General features: G+C 41.2%; 1 protein-coding gene across 1 annotated transcript in view; it reads left to right on the top strand.

The window, feature by feature from the left end:
- The window catches only part of DENND6A (DENN domain containing 6A), an 89,757-nt gene extending 77,462 nt beyond the window's left edge, over positions 1 to 12,295 (top strand). The window contains exons 13-20 of the mRNA XM_062201128.1: positions 723 to 788; positions 872 to 936; positions 1,835 to 1,924; positions 5,518 to 5,571; positions 5,673 to 5,782; positions 6,280 to 6,382; positions 9,442 to 9,516; positions 9,971 to 12,295. Of these exons, the coding sequence (XP_062057112.1) occupies positions 723 to 788; positions 872 to 936; positions 1,835 to 1,924; positions 5,518 to 5,571; positions 5,673 to 5,782; positions 6,280 to 6,382; positions 9,442 to 9,516; positions 9,971 to 10,102 (695 nt within the window). The 3' untranslated portion in view covers positions 10,103 to 12,295. The remainder of the gene's footprint in view (positions 1 to 722; positions 789 to 871; positions 937 to 1,834; positions 1,925 to 5,517; positions 5,572 to 5,672; positions 5,783 to 6,279; positions 6,383 to 9,441; positions 9,517 to 9,970) is intronic.
- The last annotated feature ends 5,964 nt before the right edge of the window (positions 12,296 to 18,259 follow it).

Below are 18,259 nucleotides of genomic sequence, written 5' to 3'. Positions count from 1 at the left end.
CCCATTTGGGATGCCGGTGCTTCAGGCAAGGGCGGTAACCCGCTGCACCACAGCGCTGGCCCCAATTCTTAGGTTCTTTTATGTAGAGGAAAAGTAGGGAATTGGAAGGAGTAAAAAAAGTCTATTGGGTATGTTCATGACACTTTAAGTGTGTATGTTGAGGTATTTTGCTGCCTGTTGTAACCATTATTAAACTGTAACTTCTCTTGACCTGAAGACCAGGGCTATTGTATGTATGGCAAGACTGTGCAACTCCGTGGCTCAGTCTTGTGATTGTTGTACTTGTTGTTACCATTTGGTGGCAGTGTAAGATTCTATAATGCAAATGCAAAATATGGGGAAGACTACGTCTGCACAGTCACTATTTCAGTTACTCCTAAAGGATATTTTATTCCGATTTAGCACATACATTTTTAATTTAATGTTTGCTACATAGATTTTAAATTACCAGTAGAATGATTAAAAGGTAAAAAGTCAAGTAATGATCAACATATATTGAGAAATCAAATATCCATTTTATATAATTTTATTGTCTTTCTTTTTTTATAATAATTCAGTGTTCCCTTTATCTAGTTTTAAGATGTCTGGAATAAACTTTTAAGTATTGATTTATATTAAGATGAAGAGTTTAGCTGTATTATCCCTAACTGTAATAAGTAGCAGATTGTGGATCTTATAAAATTCCAAGATAATTATGAGAATATCTATATTGCTTCCTTCAGGTGAAATTCCTAAGCAGGTTAAAGTGAAAAAATTGAAGAACCTAAAGACTCTGGATTCTAAACCTGGTATTGACCTTTCTTAATTTTAATATACATACTTAATTGGGTACTTGAGTTTTTCTGTTTACTGTCTTTTCTTTACTTCATAGGAGTTTATACTTCTTACAAGCCATATCTAAATAGAGATGAAGAGATCATAAGACAACTGCAGAAGGTAATTTACTTGCTCTAATTAGTAATTTAAATGTCCTTCGTTCAGTTGTATAATGTGCAGGCAGGCAGGCAATATGTGCTTTATATATAATATATAAAAGATGTCTTCCATTTGAACCAAAACTTCATAAAAATCAGGAGACTGAAGTAGCAGCAACTACAGAAGAGTGCCAGTCTTTCTAGACTGACAATTTCTGAGAATTGGATGTAGTTCACATTTTTAAAAAAGTTTAATATTATTAATATAGCAAATATAAATTTGAAAAAGGAGCTAAAGTTTTTTTAAGTATAGGATGAATGATGTTTCCTAAGCTAAAGACTCTTATGTTTTGCTATAAGGACTCTTTCTGTAGGATGTTGCATAGTGAACTTCAAATTAAGTCTCTTCAAGATGAAGTTCTAGTTTTTTTTGTTTTTTACTGTCAAGTATAAATGTGTATTTAAAAAGCAGGCAAACTGGGCCGGCGCCGTGGCTCAACAGGCTAATCCTCCGCCTTGCGGCGCCGGCACACCGGGTTCTAGTCCCGGTCGGGGCACCGATCCTGTCCCGGTTGCCCCTCTTCCAGGCCAGCTCTCTGCTGTGGCCCGGGAGTGCAGTGGAGGATGGCCCAAGTCCTTGGGCCCTGCACCCCATGGGAGACCAGGAGAAGCACCTGGCTCCTGCCATCGGAACAGCGTGGTGCGCCGGCCGCAGCGCGCTACCGCGGCGGCCATTAGAGGGTGAACCAACGGCAAAGGAAGACCTTTCTCTCTGTCTCTTTCTCTCTCTCACTGTCCACTCTACCTGTCAAAAAATAAATAAATAAAAAAAAAAAGCAGGCAAACTTGATAGTTATTCTTGTTTTGTATTCCTTGATGCCAGAATATACATGTAGGTCCTCATTGTTTCTCCTTTTAAGGGTGTACAACAGAAACGTCCTTCTGAGGCTCAAAGTGTTATTCTTCGACGCTATTTTTTGGAACTGACACAAAGCTTCATCATTCCACTAGTAGGTTAACAAATATATCTTACTTAATTTAATGGTTTATTGACAAGTGTATGAATATTTTTACCTTCCTTCAAAGCTTTAAGTTGTGTACTCTGCCTGCTTGTGTTTCTAGTGGTTAAAACTAGAGCCCTTCTAGAGATCTGCAGTCTTTGTCCTGGTATTAACTGAGCAACTTACTAAGTCACTTCCGCTCTCTGACCCTCACTTTCCTTCCATGTAAAATGTGGATGATTCCACTTCCCCTAGTTACCTTTCAGAGTTGGTGTGAATCTTAGATAATTGATACAAAATATTATGTAACTTGTATTTTGCTTGTTTAAAAAAGGTTGTTCTAGAGCTTCTTTGAAATTGTTTTTCTTTCTTTTAAAAGATTTATTTGAAAGGCAGAGTTACAGGGAGAGAGGGGAAGACAGAGAAATAGATCTTTTTTTTTTTTTAAGTAACATGCTAAGGATAAACACAGGATAGATATTTAGGGAAGATTTTCTTTTCTTTTCTTTTCTTTTTCTTCAAAGATTTATTTATTTATTTGAAAGGCAGAGTTACAGAGGGCAGAGGCAGAGAGAGAGAAAGAGAGAGAGGTCCTCCATCTTTCGGCTCACTTCTCAAACAGCCGCAGCAGCCGAAGCTGCACCAGTCCGAAGCCAGGAGCCAGGAGCCTCCTCCCGGTCTCCCACATGTATGCAGGGGCCTAAGCACCTGGACCATCTTCCACTGCCCTCCCAGACCACAGCAGAGAGCTGGATCAGAAGAGGAGCTGCTGGGACCCAAACCAGCACCCATATGGGATGCCAGCACTGCAGGCAGTGGCTTCACCCGCTACACCACAGCACAGACCCCCAAGAGATCTTTCATCTTGGTTCACTCCCCAAATGGCTGCAACAACCAGGGCTGGAGCCATGAGCTTCATCCGGGTCTCCCATGTGGTTTCAGAGAGGGGCCCAAGCACTTCGACCATCTTCTGCTGCTTTTCCCAGGCCATTAGGAGAAAGCTGGATTGAAAGTGGAATGACTAGGACACGAACTGTCGCCCATGTGGGATGCTGGAATCGCAGCCAGCAGCTTAACCTGCTGCACCACAACACCAGCCCTGAAACAGTTTTCTTGATCACAGTTTGGTATCACATCCATGAGACTTTAGTAGTTCTATGATAACAGGAACTGTGTCTTGCTCATTACCATTTCTTCAGTCTGGCATATGGTAGCACTCAAATATTTATGGAATAAATGACTAGATAATATGGTTATTCTAAGAAATTCAGTGGAGTTTTGTATTAAAATATAGGTACCATGGCATGATCCTTATCTGGAGATTTCATTGTAGATTTTGTGTAGGTGTTAATATAATCTATCTCTGAATATTATTGGGCAACTTGGAGATCTTTGCTGTTACATTTTGGGAAGAAATGTTCTTTCTTTGTCTGTGGATGTCAGTTTATGTTGTTCAATTTAAATCTCCTTGTTTAAGTAAACAGACTTTACTGTAGTGCTCAAAAGCATGGATTAAAGTCAAGTAGACATGAACTAAAGTTCAGGCTACAACCTTGGTCAGTTTGCTTAGTCTTTTGTAACCTCAGTTTCCCAGTAATGCCTGCCACATAGCATTGATTGCAAGTATTATAAGAAATCATGCATATAGGGCCGGCGCCTTGGCTCAACAGGTTAATCCTCTGCCTTGCGGCACCGGCACACCAGGTTCTAGTCCCGGTTGGGGTGCCGGATTCTGTCCCGGTTGCCCCTCTTCCAGGCCAGCTCTCTGCTGTGGCCAGGGAGTGCAGTGGAGGATGGCCCAAGTGCTTGGGCCCTGCACCCCATGGGAGACCAGGAGAAGCACCTGGCTCCTGCCTTTGGATCAGCATGGTGCGCCAGGCGCAGTGCGCCGGCCGGGGCGGCCATTGGAGGGTGAACCAACGGCAAAAAGGAAGACCTTTCTCTCTGTCTCTCTCTCTCACTGTCCACTCTGCCTGTCCAAAAAAAAAAAAAAAAAAAAAAAAAGAACAAAAAAGAAATCATGCATATAAAATGTAAAGGACATTTTTCAGTATCTAGTTATTTGATAACGTTAAGTATTATCATTAAAATATGAGGTCCCCAGGCCAGTGCTGTTGGGCAGCAGGTTAAGCTGCTGCATACAGTGTCTACATCCCATATGGGCACTGGTTCAACTCCCAGCTGCTCTGCTTCCAATCCAGCTCCCTGCTAAAGTGCCTGTGAAAACAGTGGAAGTAGTCCCAAGTCCCTGAGGGGACTCCCATGTGGGAGACTTGGGTGAAGCTCCTGGTTCCTAGCTTCAACCTGACCTAGCCCTAGCCATACCTGCCATCTGAGGAGTGAACCAGCGGCTAAAAGATTTCTTTCTCTCTCTCTTTCTGACTCTGTCTGTCTCTAACCCTGCGTTTCAAACAAATAAATACATTTTTTTTAAAAAACAGTATAGTCTCTTAGATTATCCAAGATTTAGTTAAATCTTTGCTGAAAATCTAACTTCCCAGCTCAGTCTAAATTTATCTGTGTCTCTCATGGGGAGTGATGGAGTTGTTGATGTCCACTGAAAGTGCATATGGTGAGTAGAATAAACAAAGTCAGACCCAATGCTTTCTATTATGCACTCACAACACAGATGACTTCTGTGATGCCGGCAGGTGTGAGGCTTCTCCCTGCCAGCAAGCAGTTACCTCTGAGTGGACACCGGCTGGGTGTCCTTTCCTTCACGTCTGCCACTGTCTACCTAGCGTTAGCATCGGATCCCACAGACTGAAGGCTCACTTCCCAACTCTAGCTCCCTCCACTTCAGATGCCAATTGCAAGCTCCAGGTCATTTCATTTATGCGTCTGACTGATGAGCCATCAATAAGGGTTCCCACAAACCCCTCCTCAGCATTGATTCATTTGTTTGAGCTACCTAAAGAATTCAAGGAAATACTTGGTGGTTACTGGTTTATTATAAAGGATATTACAGAAAATATCGGAGAAGGGATGCATAGAGTGAGAAAAAGGGGAAGGGGTGCAGAGCTCTGAGCACCACCTCTAGCAACCGCCACATGTTCAGCTATCCAGAAGCTCTTCAAACCCTGTCCTGTTGTTATTTTATGCAGACTTCATTGTATCAGCATGACTGAAGCTGAACAACCATGTAGAAATGTGATTGGACAGAGGGGTATGATCTGCTGGTAACTGACCAGGGAAACCCAGCCAGGCCTGTCTGTTCAGATTCTTCAGCATTCCTTCCTTGCTGGCGTGAGGGTGGATCCCTTCTGAAAAGGGGGTTTTATTGTCTATTATCAGACAAAGTAGGTCAGAGAATTTCTTTATGATCAGCAGCTCCAGGTCAGAAAAGCGAGAAGATTAGGTTTTCTATAACCCACTTTAGGGAAGAGAAATTCTCGGTTCTAAAACCTGCCCATGGGGAAGGAGTTATAAGCCAGGAACCATGGACAAAAGCCTCCCTCTGTCTCCCTCTTTCTCTCTCCCTATCTGTCTGTCTAAAATTATATCACACTTAGAAACCTTAAAAAAAGAGCCTGATCTGTTTGAATGTTTTTGAGACTCTCTTGGTAAGAACACCTACTTTTTTTTTTTTTTTTTAATTTTAGGAAAGGTATGTGGCAAGTTTGATGCCTTTGCAAAAAAGTATTTCTCCATGGAAGGTATGACTGTATTGAAATCCTTTTTGAGTTCTGTAACTGTAATTAACTGCTGTGAATATATCCATTTCCAGTTTCTAAATATACTATGTGCTATTTTCTAGAGTCCACCCCAATTAAGGCAGTTCCTTCCAGAAGAATTTATGAAAACGCTTGAGAAAACTGGACCTCAGTTAACATCAAGAATAAAAGGCGATTGGATTGGACTTTATCGGTTAGTCTTTTTTTGATCCTCTTTTTTTATCCAGTTCTAGTGCATTATTTGAAAAGAAAACAATATAGGGATGGGCATTTAGCCTAGTAATTAAGATGCCTGTGTCCCACATCAGAGTAACTGAGGTTGAGTACCACAGCTGGCTCCTGAGTTCAGCTTCTTTCCACTGCAGAGACACAGTGGCTCTAGCAGTTAGGTTCCTATCATGCATGTGGGAGACCTGAATTGTGTTCCAGGCTTCTGGCCCTGTCCCTGCGCAACTCTGGCCATTGCAGGCATTTGAGGAGCAAAGAACGAACCAATGGATGGGTGCTCTGCCTCTCAACAACAGCGAAACAAGCAGACAAAAGAAGACAAAAAGCTGGACTTAAGACTTCAGTTACTTTTTAAAAGATTTTGTTGTTTAACTTGGTTCTGTGAGCTGTAGGTAGGAAAAGTGTTGAGGAAAGGAAGGAAATCATAGTCATACTTTGCTCTCTTTAAATTTAACTTTATAGGCATTTTCTTAAGTCTCCAAATTTTGATGGCTGGTTCAAGACCCGGCGGAAGGAAATGACCCAAAAATTGGAAGCACTTCATCTAGAAGCTCTTTGTGAAGAGGTTAGAAAAAAAAGTGTGTTTGTATGATAATGAACAGCTGTTGAAAATAAAAAGATTCAGTTGCCCTTGCGGATGGAAAAATGGTACCTATATCTACTTCTTTAATAGTTAGGTTTTCCAGGCTGTATACTATTTGCCAGAGATTCTGTAAGTGTTTTATCTAATTCGTCTCTCATAGTCCTCAAAACAGTGCACTGGGCTAAGTGTGTTATGATCTGCATTAAGGGACACCTGCAGTGTGGCTTAGAAGTGACGTGACTTGCTTAAGTTTGCATACGTGGAGCCAGCAATGCGCTGGGGCTCACTGGCGTTGGCTTAGAAGAGCTGCTTCTGTGCATCTTCTTCCAGCTCTGCATTTAGCGACCTTAGGTTGGTAGCTCGCTTGGAATTGCCTAGTGTAGGAATATGTATCAGAAATTGGCAAATGCTACAAACTAGGGACTTTTCTGGAGAACCAGAAACCAGCATACTACTGCACAGAGTCAGTATTCACTTCCAAGTAGTCTTAACTCTGCACTTTCTAAAAATTTTTATTTAAGTTATATAACTTTCATGTATTTCGTATATACAGATTTAGGAACATAGTAACACTTCCCCCGCTACCCTTCCTTCTGCCCTTCCTCCAACCCTTCCTGCTCTTCCCTCTCACATCCTCACTGTTAATTTTTTACAAAGATCTAATTTCAGTTTACTTGATGATCATATAGTTAACCCTACATTAAGTAAAAGGGTTCAACAAGTAGTATGAAGAGAAAAAAAAAATCACTTCCTCAACAGAAGAGATAAGAGCTGTAAACAATCATTGAATCTCAAAATGTCTACTTCACTACAATGCATCACATTTCAGGTACTCTATTAGTTACCTCTGATCAGGGAAAATGTGAAATATCTGTCTTTTGGGGATTAGCTTTATTACACCAAGTATAATGGTTTCCAGCTGAAACCATTTTTTGCAAAAGACAGGATTTAATTTTTTTTATTGCTGAGTAGTACTCCATAGTGTATATATATATATATATATATATATATACCATAATTTCTTTATCCAGTCAACAGTTGATGGGCATCTGTGTTGATTCCATATCTTAGCTATTGTGTACTGTGTATTGTGCAGTGAACATGGGGGTACTGATCACTCTTTCATATGCTGATTTCTTTTGGTTTGGATAAATTCCCAGAAGTGGGATGGCTGGATCATGTGGTAGGTCTATATTCAGATTTCTGAGGTATCTCCATAATGTCTTCTTCAGTGACTGCAGCATTTTACATTCCCACCAATGGTGGACCAGAGTACCTTTTTCCCACATCCTCACCAGCATTTTTCATTTGTTGATTTCTGTATGAGAGCATTTCTGACTGGGGTGAGGTGAAACCTCGTTGTGGTTTTGATTTGTATTTTCCTGTTGGCTAGCAATCCTGAGCATTTTTTCAAATGTCTTTTGGCCATTTGAATTTCCTCTCATGAAAAATGTCTGTTCAGTCCTTTGCCCATTTCTTAACTGGATTGTTTGTTTTTTTGTTGTTGAATTTCTTGAGCTCTTTATAGATTTGGGATGTTAACTATTGGTTGTAGTTTGCATATATTTTCTCCCATTGTGTCAGTTGCCACTTCACTTTGCTGAGTGTTTCTTTTGGGGTGCAGAAACTTCTTGCCTTGATTTAATCCCTTTTGTCAGTTTTGGCTTGATTACCTGTGCTTCTGGGTCTTTTCCAAGAAGTCTTTGCCTATACCAATATCTTGCAGAGTTTCCCCAACATTCTCTAGTAATTTGATGGTATCGGGTCATAGATTTAGGTCTTTGATCCATTTTGAGTGGATTTTTGTGTTAGGTGTAAGGCATGGGTCTAGTTTCATACTTCTGCACGTGTAGATCCAGTTTCCCCAGCACCATTTGTTAAAGAGACTGTCCTTGCTCTGGAGATTGGTAAGTTGGTTATAGATGCTTTGATTGATTTTTGAAGTTTCTGTTCTGTTGGATTGGTCTACAATTCTGTTTTTGTACCAGTGCCAGGCTGTTTTGATTATAACTGCCCTGTCATATGTCTTGAAATCAAACTCTGCATTTTTACAGTATGATTTACTCTCCTTTTCTAGTAGTATTACCATTTTTTACATGCTTGGACTGATTTTCATAGTCTATAATTTGTCATTAGACTATTTTAAGTTAAACTACTTGTAATATAAAGGATAGTATTATTTTATTTTCATTTGTATTTATCTTTAAATGCTGAAGTGGGCTAGCCTCAGTGTTAGTTTTCTAATCATAAACTCTCATTGATTGTGACTTGAAGAAAAAGAATATTATGAAGGCCATTAGTAAGCCAGAGGAAAGCTTATTTGAAGATGAGACGTGTATGTTCAATAGTACACTCATGTTCAGTTATCTCAATTTGTTAGTGAGTAGTACTTATAAATTACTCTCTGTTGTGAGGGCAGGGGTTAGTATTGCAATTTGAGCAGCAGTTTTGTTTTTCTTGCTTGATACAAAGTGTTACTTTAGTAAGGAATTGTCTTTTTGTTTTACTTTTAAATATTAGACAATTAATTGTTTTGGCTAATGTCACAAATTATCTAGTTGTGGGATGGGCATTGTGGTGCAGCAGGTTAAACTGTTACTTGGGACACCCACATCCCATGTCAGAGTGCAGTACAAGTTCCTGCTGTTGTATGCTTCTGATCCAGCTTCCTGCTAATGCACATGGGAAGGCAGCAGACAATGGCGTAACTACTTGGATCCCTGGCACCCACGTGGGAGACCTAGGTGGAGTTCTAAGCTCCTGGCTTTGGCCTGGTGCAGGCCCAGCTGTTTTATGCATTTGAGGATTCAGTCAGTAGATGGAAGATCTTTCTTTCTTTATCTCTCTCTCTCTCTCTCTCTCTCTTTCTCTCTCTGTTCCTCTACCTTTCATATAAATAAATAAATCCTTCAAAACAATTCTCTAACAACAGCTAGGATATCATGAGAATTATTCTTGCATTGTTACCTCACGTATTGAAATAGAGAGGTTTGAGTCTTATTTTGAACACTTACTAATTTGGGATTTGTGTATTGTTCTAGGACTTACTTCTTTGGATCCAGAAACACACAGAAGTAGAAATAGTAGACCTTGTATTGAAGCTGAAAAATAAGCTGGTATGTAGCCAAAGCAATGGAAGATTGACTTGACTTTTCTATGAGGATATTTTCCTTAATTTGAGCTGAGAATCATGTTTTTAAGGCAGAAGTAACTTCTTAAATAAGAAGACTGGTGATTGGTCAGTTGCTGGTAGATCTGACTGAAACATTTGGTCGCCTGAGATCATAATGATGCCATATTATTCTAAAGTTATTTACCTGGGGTCTCATAAGCTCTACAAAAACACTGACATATATAATACCACGTGGTATACCTAGGAATTATCTGTGAATTTACATGAAAGCTTTTTATTGAGCTCAGTAATATATTGTAAATGGCATGTTCTTTGCTTCTGTAGTTCCTGTAAATTCTGGTATAAGATGAAGTTTTCAAATTGTAAACCATTAAAATTGTTTATTTAAATAATATGTTAGTTCACATTTATTTAAATGCTCCCAAATGTTTCTTAAGTTGCAGGCTGATCGGGAGCATTTACCTGTGAAACCTGACACTATGGAAAAGTTACGGACACACATAGATGCAATTATCTTAGCATTGCCAGAGGACCTGCAAAGCATATTGCTCAAAACGGGCATGACATGATATTTGCCAGGATTTTCCAGCCAAAAAGGATTGTGTACCATGAAGCATACTGACATTTCAACAGACGCACAAAGGAACTCTCTCGGCAGCAGAGGAGTGCAAAATGGCCGTGAACGCTAGCTACAGGGTGGAAAGACTGTATTGTATAAACAAACCTTTTTAGTGCATTATTTTAAACATTGGGTATCTGTGGTGGTTCCACTTTAATACTGAAACACTAAAAGGAGTTTCTATATTTTTAATCATGTTCTAAAGTGCTCTTATGAGAGACCTGTGGGGCCATTAGTATTAGTGTAAGTGATTCCAAACTGCAGTGCTGGCATTGCAGGTATTTTTTTAAAAATTGGTGCTGCTTTGCCCAATCATGTTAAAACTCAGGGGGATATAAAAATAACATTCACACTGGCTGTCTTCTCAACAAGAAAAAAACTGAGCTGTCCAACTCTAATTAGAAGTGACTGACGCTTATGTTGTGCCTTTTGTTGTCCTGTATGTTTCACAAAGTCCGGTTGCTAGTCTTAAAGCTTTTCCTTAGCTTGATCATGTTATATAATTTTATAAGGCACTCTACTGAGTAATCATTGCTTACAGATGTTTCTTGCTGTCCATCATGTTAATTTGTAGGCATTGTAGTTTTTTTTTTTTTTTCAGTTGTCATACAGGTTTTCATTTCACTGTTTCCTTTGATGTTTTCAAAATCTTATCTTACCAGTTTCTCCAAAGGCAAGAAGTCACCCAGTATTAATTATGGAAGAGTTTGTTTTCTCTTATCATTCATTAATTCATTAGTTGAACCTGTTTAGATTAATTAGTTTGAGTGCTTTTCGAAGATCATTCTAATTGTAACCTCATAGTCAGCTGTTTTTAAAACTGAACTCTTCTGAATTCAAAGGCATTCATAAGCTTTTTGTAGAGTAACTGTAAGATTGATTTCCAGCATTATTTGTGGGTTTTGGGCACCAAACCTGGTGCTCATTCCAGGCCTCACCACTGAACAACTTCCAGCATTGTTTGTTTGGTAATGTTTTTTTTCTTTTAAATTGATGTTTCTCAGAACACTTTCCCTATTGTTGTTTGACATGGGAATTTTGCCTGAATCACTGTTATAGGTAGTTTTATTGTTGATATTGTTGTTTTTGTTTATTTCTGTTTTGTTTATACTGCCTTGCCAAAAAACAGAAGAATGTGATTTGGTGTAAAGTTGTGTGGTTTGTGTTTGAAAAAAAGTGTCCCACAGAAGCCACTATTTAGTGTAGGCACACATGACGTAACACATATCTGAATAGCTATGTCTTGGATTATTCTCCAAATAGCCAAATTGAGTTGTGTGTAGTTATAAAAGAAATGGCTTCAGAAGCTTTCTCTTATTATCTGTTGATGTAACTCTCAAGGGCATTCTGGACCCAAGACAGGCTCCTTGTGTTGGTAACTGTGGTCTCATACCTAATTGTGCCCTTTTCTCATGGATACAGCTCTTGAAGCATACCTCAAAGTTGTAGAGAGAATATGGAGTCATTTGCCTTGGATCATATGAGTTATTTTATGAAACAACAGTTGGCCTTCCAGAAAAGGGCCAGCTGCTTTTATATGCTAAAGTATTTCATAACTTTCTGGGAAACTTTATTTAGGTATAAATGGTCATCTTATTATTTTTCAAAAATGTGTATTTTAATAATCTTAAATTTATATACTGTTTGTGACCAGAATTTAAAAGTTGTTAATATCACATCAAGTATCTTTTAATTATGCCACTGCAGGATGTATCATTTCAAGTTTATTTTGCACAGCTATATTGTAGCAAAAGATGCCTATTAGCATGATAATGGTGTCTTCCCATTTACTGTATTTAATTAACCTAACATGTGTTGAAAACCGTATTATACTTAGCCAGTATATCTCTTAATTTCAAATTATGTACATGTAAGAATAGCTTAAAATTGCATTGGGAACCTGAGAAGACTGTCTGAGAACTTAATTTTTTTATGTGATTTTCAGAGTTGTATTTTTTTTTTAGAAGACTTTGTTAATATCTAAACCCTGCCATGTAATGTTTTCTCTCCACCAGCATCGGAAGGAATCACTGCTTTAAGGGTATTCTGTAATGCCTAGTGCCTTCTCTTTATGGTGAAAAACAGGATTTGTGAAGGCATATATGGTCATTACTGAAACTGAATTAAAGGCCTTGGAATTTAAAGCACTTAGATATCTTGTGTTATTTCTGAGTGGGGTTGGAATACTTGGAAAATATGCATAGCTAATGAAATTTATGGATATGGCATTTCTTTTATTTCTTTTTTAAAGTTACAACATTGTTTTATCTTGTATTTCTCTTTTTTAAAAAATTATTTATTTATTGGAAAAGCAAAATGACAGAGAGATCTTCCATCTATAGTTTCCTTCCCCAAATCCCTGCAACTGCCAAGGCTGGGCCAGGCTGAAGCAAGGAGCTAGGAACGATATGTGTATGGATGCTTGAGCCATCATCTTCTACATCTCAGCGTGTCATTAGCAGGAGGCCAAGGACTCAACCAGGTACTTTGATGTGGCATATGGGCATATCACCTGTAGCTTAACCCAGTGTGCCACAATACCTATTCCAAATTTTTTTAATTTTCTGACAGTATTTTTTTTTTTAATTTGACAGATAAAGTTAGACAGTGAGAGAGAGAGACAGAGAGAAAGGTCTTTGTTCTGTTGGTTCACTCCCCAAATGGCCGCTACAGCTAGCGCTGCTCCGATCCAAAGCCAGGAGCCAGGTGCTTCTTCTTGATCTCCCATGAGAGTGCAGGGGCCCAAGCACTTGGGCCATCTTCCACTGCCCTGTGCCCAGGCCACAGCAGAGAGCTGGAGTGGAAGAGGAGTAACCGGGACTAGAACCTGGCACCCATATGGGATGCCGGCGCCGCAGGCGAAGGATTAACCAAGTGAGCCATGGCGCCAGCCCCTTCCCATTCCTTTTTAAAAGCAGCAAGTGATTTATATTATTTTTAAATTTCTAGCCGGCGCCGCGGCTCACTAGGCTAATCCTCCGCCTTGCGGCGCCGGCACACCGGGTTCTAGTCCCGGTCGGGGCACCGATCCTGTCCCGGTTGCCCCTCTTCCAGGCCAGCTCTGTGCTGTGGCCAGGGAGTTCAGTGGAGGATGGCCCAAGTCCTTGGGCCCTGCACCCCATGGGAGACCAGGAGAAGCACCTGGCTCCTGCCATCGGATCAGCGCGGTGTGCCGGCCGCAGCGCGCCTACCGCAGTGGCCATTGGAGGGTGAACCAACGGCAAAGGAAGACCTTTCTCTCTGTCTCTCTCTCTCACTGTCCACTCTGCCTGTCAAAAATAAAAAAATAAATAAATAAATAAAAATTTCTAACTCATTTATTAATAAGAAATTCCATTGGATATTAGTTGTTTGTGAAGTTAATGGATAGTATCCTTCAGGATGCACTATGGAAGTGGGTGTTGTAGTACAACACATTAAGCCACTGCTTGTAATGCCCACATCTCACAGTAGAGTGCCTAGTTTGAATCCTGTCCACTGTGTTTCTGATCCAGCTTCCTGCTACTTCACACCCTGGGGAGGCATCAGATGATGGCCCAAGTATTTGGATTTCTGCCACCCCTGCATCTCATCTCTTTTTTTTTTTTTTTCTTGACAGGCAGAGTGGACAGTGAGAGAGAGAGACAGAGAGAAAGGTCTTCCTTTGCCATTGGTTCACCCTCCAATGGCTGCCACGGCTGGCGCGCTGCAGCCAGCACACCATGCTGATCCGCAGGCAGGAGCCAGGTACTTCTTCTGTTCTCCCATGGGGTGCAGGGCCCAAGCACTTGGGCCATCCTCCACTGCACTCCCTGGCCACAGCAGAGAACTGGCCTGAAAGAGGGGCAACCGGGACAGAATCCAGTGCTCCGACCGGGACTAGAACCTGGTGTGCCAGCGCCGCAAGGCAGAGGATTAGCCTACTGAGCCGTGGTGCCGGCCCTGCACACCCATATGGGAGATCTGGATAGAGTTCCTTCTGCTACGGGTTTCTGGGGAATGAACCAGTGGATAGAAGATGAAACAATTTGCTACAAGATGCAGAATTATGATTTCTAAGACTTTTCTCATATCTTTCCGATTTTTATATGGTTAATGAAATAGGTTTATGTTTATTTTGCAGTGATAACATTGCCTATCTCGTGATACACAAATGTTGAGGAAAAAAGGTGGTAGGAGAGTTCTGCTACATGCTGTTCCCCAGTGTGACTTCTGGTCTCCCGAGTGCTGCCTTTCTCCGCCACCCATTATTTAAATGCCGTGTCGTGGCTTTCTCCAAATGAAGGGTATTATTGTCTAGTAATCAAAAGTCTCATTCTGTTTTATTAGCTTCACCATAAAGATTGCTTTCTGTTTATTTTGCCTCCCCACTCTTTTTCTTCAACATAGTATTTCTGTGTAGCTACTAGGAAGCTGAACTTCATGGATCCTTCATTTTTTTTTTTTTTAAAGACAGGTAGAGTTATAGAGAGTGAGAGAGAGAGAGACAGAGAGAGAGGTCTTCCTTCAGTTGATTCACTCCCCAAATGGCTGCTATGGCCGATGTTGCGGCGATCTGAAGCCAAGAGTCAGGTGCTTCTTCCCGGTCTCCCATGCAGGTGCAGGGCCCAAGCACTTGGACCATCCTCTACTGCCCTCCTGGGCCACAGCAGAGAGCTGGACTAGAAGAGGACCAACCGGGACTAGAACTTAGTGCCCATATGGGATGCTGGCGCCACAGGCAGAGGATTAGCCAAGTGAGACATGGCGCCAGCCCCCCTGATCCTTCATGTTTTTCCCCATACCTTATGTTTTTCCATGTCAGCCAACATGAATATATGCTGTAAATTGCTTCCAGACTGAGTTGCAATATGTTTGGGAAAGTCACTTTATATTCTGGAGTTCTTATAATGGATTTTATACTTCAATAGGAAATTATTAAAATGATTGATTTCACTTAATGAAATGGGCAGATATTTTTAGAATCAGAAGTTCTGGTGATAGAACTTTTTAAAAAAAAGCTTTATTGTGCCAGCGCCGTGGCTCAACAGGCTAATCCTCCGCCTTGTGGCACCGGCACACCAGGTTCTAGTCCTGGTGGGGGCGCCGGATTCTATCCCGGTTGCCCCTCTTCCAGGCCAGCTCTCCGCTATGGCCCGGGAAGGCAATGGAGGATGGCCCAAGTGTTTGGACCCTGCACCCCATGGGAGACCAGGAGAAGCACCTGGCTCCTGGCTTCGGATCAGCGCAGTGCGCCGGCCGCAGCGGCCATTGGAGGGTGAACCAATGGCCAAGGAAGACCTTTCTCTCTGTCTCTCTCTCTCTCTCACTATCCACTCTGCCTGTCAAAAAATAAAAAAATTAAAAAAAAAAAAAAAAGCTTTATTGGACTGGCGCTGTAGCTCAATAGGCTAATCCTCCACCTTGCGGCGCTGGCACACCAGGTTCTAGTCCCGGTCAGGGCACCAGATTCTGTCCTGGTTGCCCCTCTTCCAGTCCAGCTCTCTGCTGTGGCCAGGGAGTGCAGTGGAGGATGGCCCAAGTGCTTGGGCCCTGCACCACATGGCAGACCAGGATAAGCACCTGGCTCCTGCCTGCGGATCAGTGCGGTGTGCCGGCTGCAGCACGCCAGCCGCTGCAGCCATTGGAGGGTGAACCAACGGCAAAGGAAGACTTTTTTCTCTGTCTCTCTCTCTCACTGTCCACTCTGCCTGTAAAAAAAAAAAAAGCTTTATTGGGGGTATAATAGACATACAATAAATGAACGTACTTGAAGTATACAATTTGGTCAATTTTTAAAAATTTTTATTTGTAAGGGAGAGAGAGAGAGAGATTGATCTTCCATATGCTGGTTCACTCCCCAAATGCCTGAACAGCCAGGACTGGGCCAAGCTGAAGCTGGAGTCAGGAACAATCTGGTGGTGACTAACATAGACATAGGGACCCAAGTGCTTGAACCATCATCTGCGGCTTCGCAGGATGCACATTAACAGGAATATTGAATTGAGAGCAGAGGGGGAACACAAACCTAGGCACTCCAATATGGGATGCAGGCTTCCTAAACTGCATTATAGCTGCTGGGCCACACATACACCGCACCATTTGATAAGTTTTGACATTTAAAAACATATCTATAAAACCACAGTGTTATTCAGCTTTTCATCACAATGAAATAGCTTAGGTAGCTAACTTTATGAAGAGGAAAAGTCTGTTTATCTCAGTTTCAAAGATTGAAGTCCAATATCAGGCAACCACGTTGGTTTAGTCTGTAATGAGGTCAGTAGATGACAATGGCAGAGTAAGTGTGGAGGAAGGATCATGTGAAGAGCCAAGAAGCAGAGAGACAAGGCCCAAACTCAAGGATTTTATAAAAGCCTTGGAAGAACTACCTTAGAAGGGCATGTCTCCAGTGGCTGAACAACCTCCTGATCAGTCTCACCACCTAGTCTTACCACCTTCCAACAGCGCCACCATGGGGACCAACCCTTTAACAACATGGACGTCTGGGCAGCACCCAAGCCAATGCCCAAACCATAGCAACTGTCATTACAGCCAAGATAGTGGACATAGCCACCACCACCCTGCAAGTCCTGTGCTTCTCTGTACTCCTTGCTGCCTGCCCCCAGCAACCACTGGTGTTTTCTGTCTCTATAGATTAATTTAGACATTTTATAGTTTTTTATGGCTTTTATAGTTACATGGAATATGAGTATAATGCATACTCTCTTTTTTGATCTGACTTCTTTCACTCACATAATGATTGTGAGCTTTATATTGTTGCTTGTACTGTAGTTCATTTGTTTTTATTAGCAATACCCCATTATGTATGTATAGTACACATCTTTTAAAAAATATTTATTTACTTTAGAGACACTGAGAGACATAGACTCCCATCTGTGATTTTACTCCCCATATGCCCACAATGGCTGGGACTGGACTGGGCTGAAGCTAGGAGCTGGAAACTCAGTCCAGGTCTCCTACTTGGCAGGAGCCCAGTATCTTGAGCCATCACTACTGCCTCTCAGGATCCACATTAGCAGGAAGCTGGAGTCAGGAGTGGCCCTGGGTATTAAATCCAGGCACTATGATAGAGTATGTGGGCCTCTTAACTGGTAATCTAAACGCCTGCCACAGAGGCTTTATATTTTAATGAAGCTTGGTCTCTCAATTTGTTGTTTTTACTGTTGTTCTTTTGGAGTCAAAGCTCTTTGCCTAAGCAGATCACAAAGATTGTCTCCTGTATTTACCTCTAGAAGTTTTTGTAATCTTGGGCTTGTGTTTAGGTTGTTTTCTTAATTTGGAGCTAATTTTACTGTAACTCAACACTGTACTGTATAAAATGTTGTTCTAAAGAATTTGTTGGTTTTTTGTTTTGTTTTGCTTTGCTTTGCTTTTCCCAGGCCATTAGCAGGGAGCTGGATCAGAAGTGAAGCAGCCAGGACTCAAAGTGACACCAAAATGGGATGCTGGCATCGCAGGAGGCAGTTTTACCCACTATACCACAACATCAGCCCTTTGTTATACTTTTTTTTATTTCAGGAAGATACCCAGTTATTCCAGAACCATTTGTTCAAAGATTAGCTTGTTTTATTTTTTTTTTTTTAAGATTTATTTATTTATTTGAAAGACACGAGTTACAGAGAGAGGGGGAGGTACAGAGAGAGACAGAGAGAGAGAGAGAGATTGATCTTCCATCTACTGGTTCTCTTCCCTAATGACCACAATGGCCAAGGCTGTGCCAGACCAAAGCCAGGAGCCAGGAACTTCTACCAGGTCTGCCACATAGGTGTAGGGCTGCAAGCACTTAGGCCATTCTCTGCTGCTTTCCTATGTACACTAGCAGAGAGCTGGATTGGAATGGGAGCAGCCAGGACATGAACCGGTACCCATATGGGATGCTGGCGTTATAGGTTGCGGCTTTATCCACTATGCTACAATGCCAGCTCCAAAAGATTATCTTTCATAAAAACTCAACTGCATTGCTTTTGCATCTTGTCGAAATTTAGTTGTCCAAAACCATTTGAGTTTATTTTTAGTGTTCCTTTGGTGCATATGTCTTTCTTTATGCCAGTATCATGCTACCTTGATTACTGCTACTTTTTTCTTAAAATCAGATCATGTCAGTCTTCCAGCTGTGTCCTTTAAAGTT

The sequence above is a fragment of the Lepus europaeus genome, chromosome 9 (genome assembly GCF_033115175.1).
Source record: "Lepus europaeus isolate LE1 chromosome 9, mLepTim1.pri, whole genome shotgun sequence".
In the NCBI taxonomy this organism is placed as follows: domain Eukaryota; kingdom Metazoa; phylum Chordata; class Mammalia; order Lagomorpha; family Leporidae; genus Lepus; species Lepus europaeus.
Note: the sequence above shows the minus strand (reverse complement) of the source record. Positions and strands in the feature narration are given on the sequence as shown.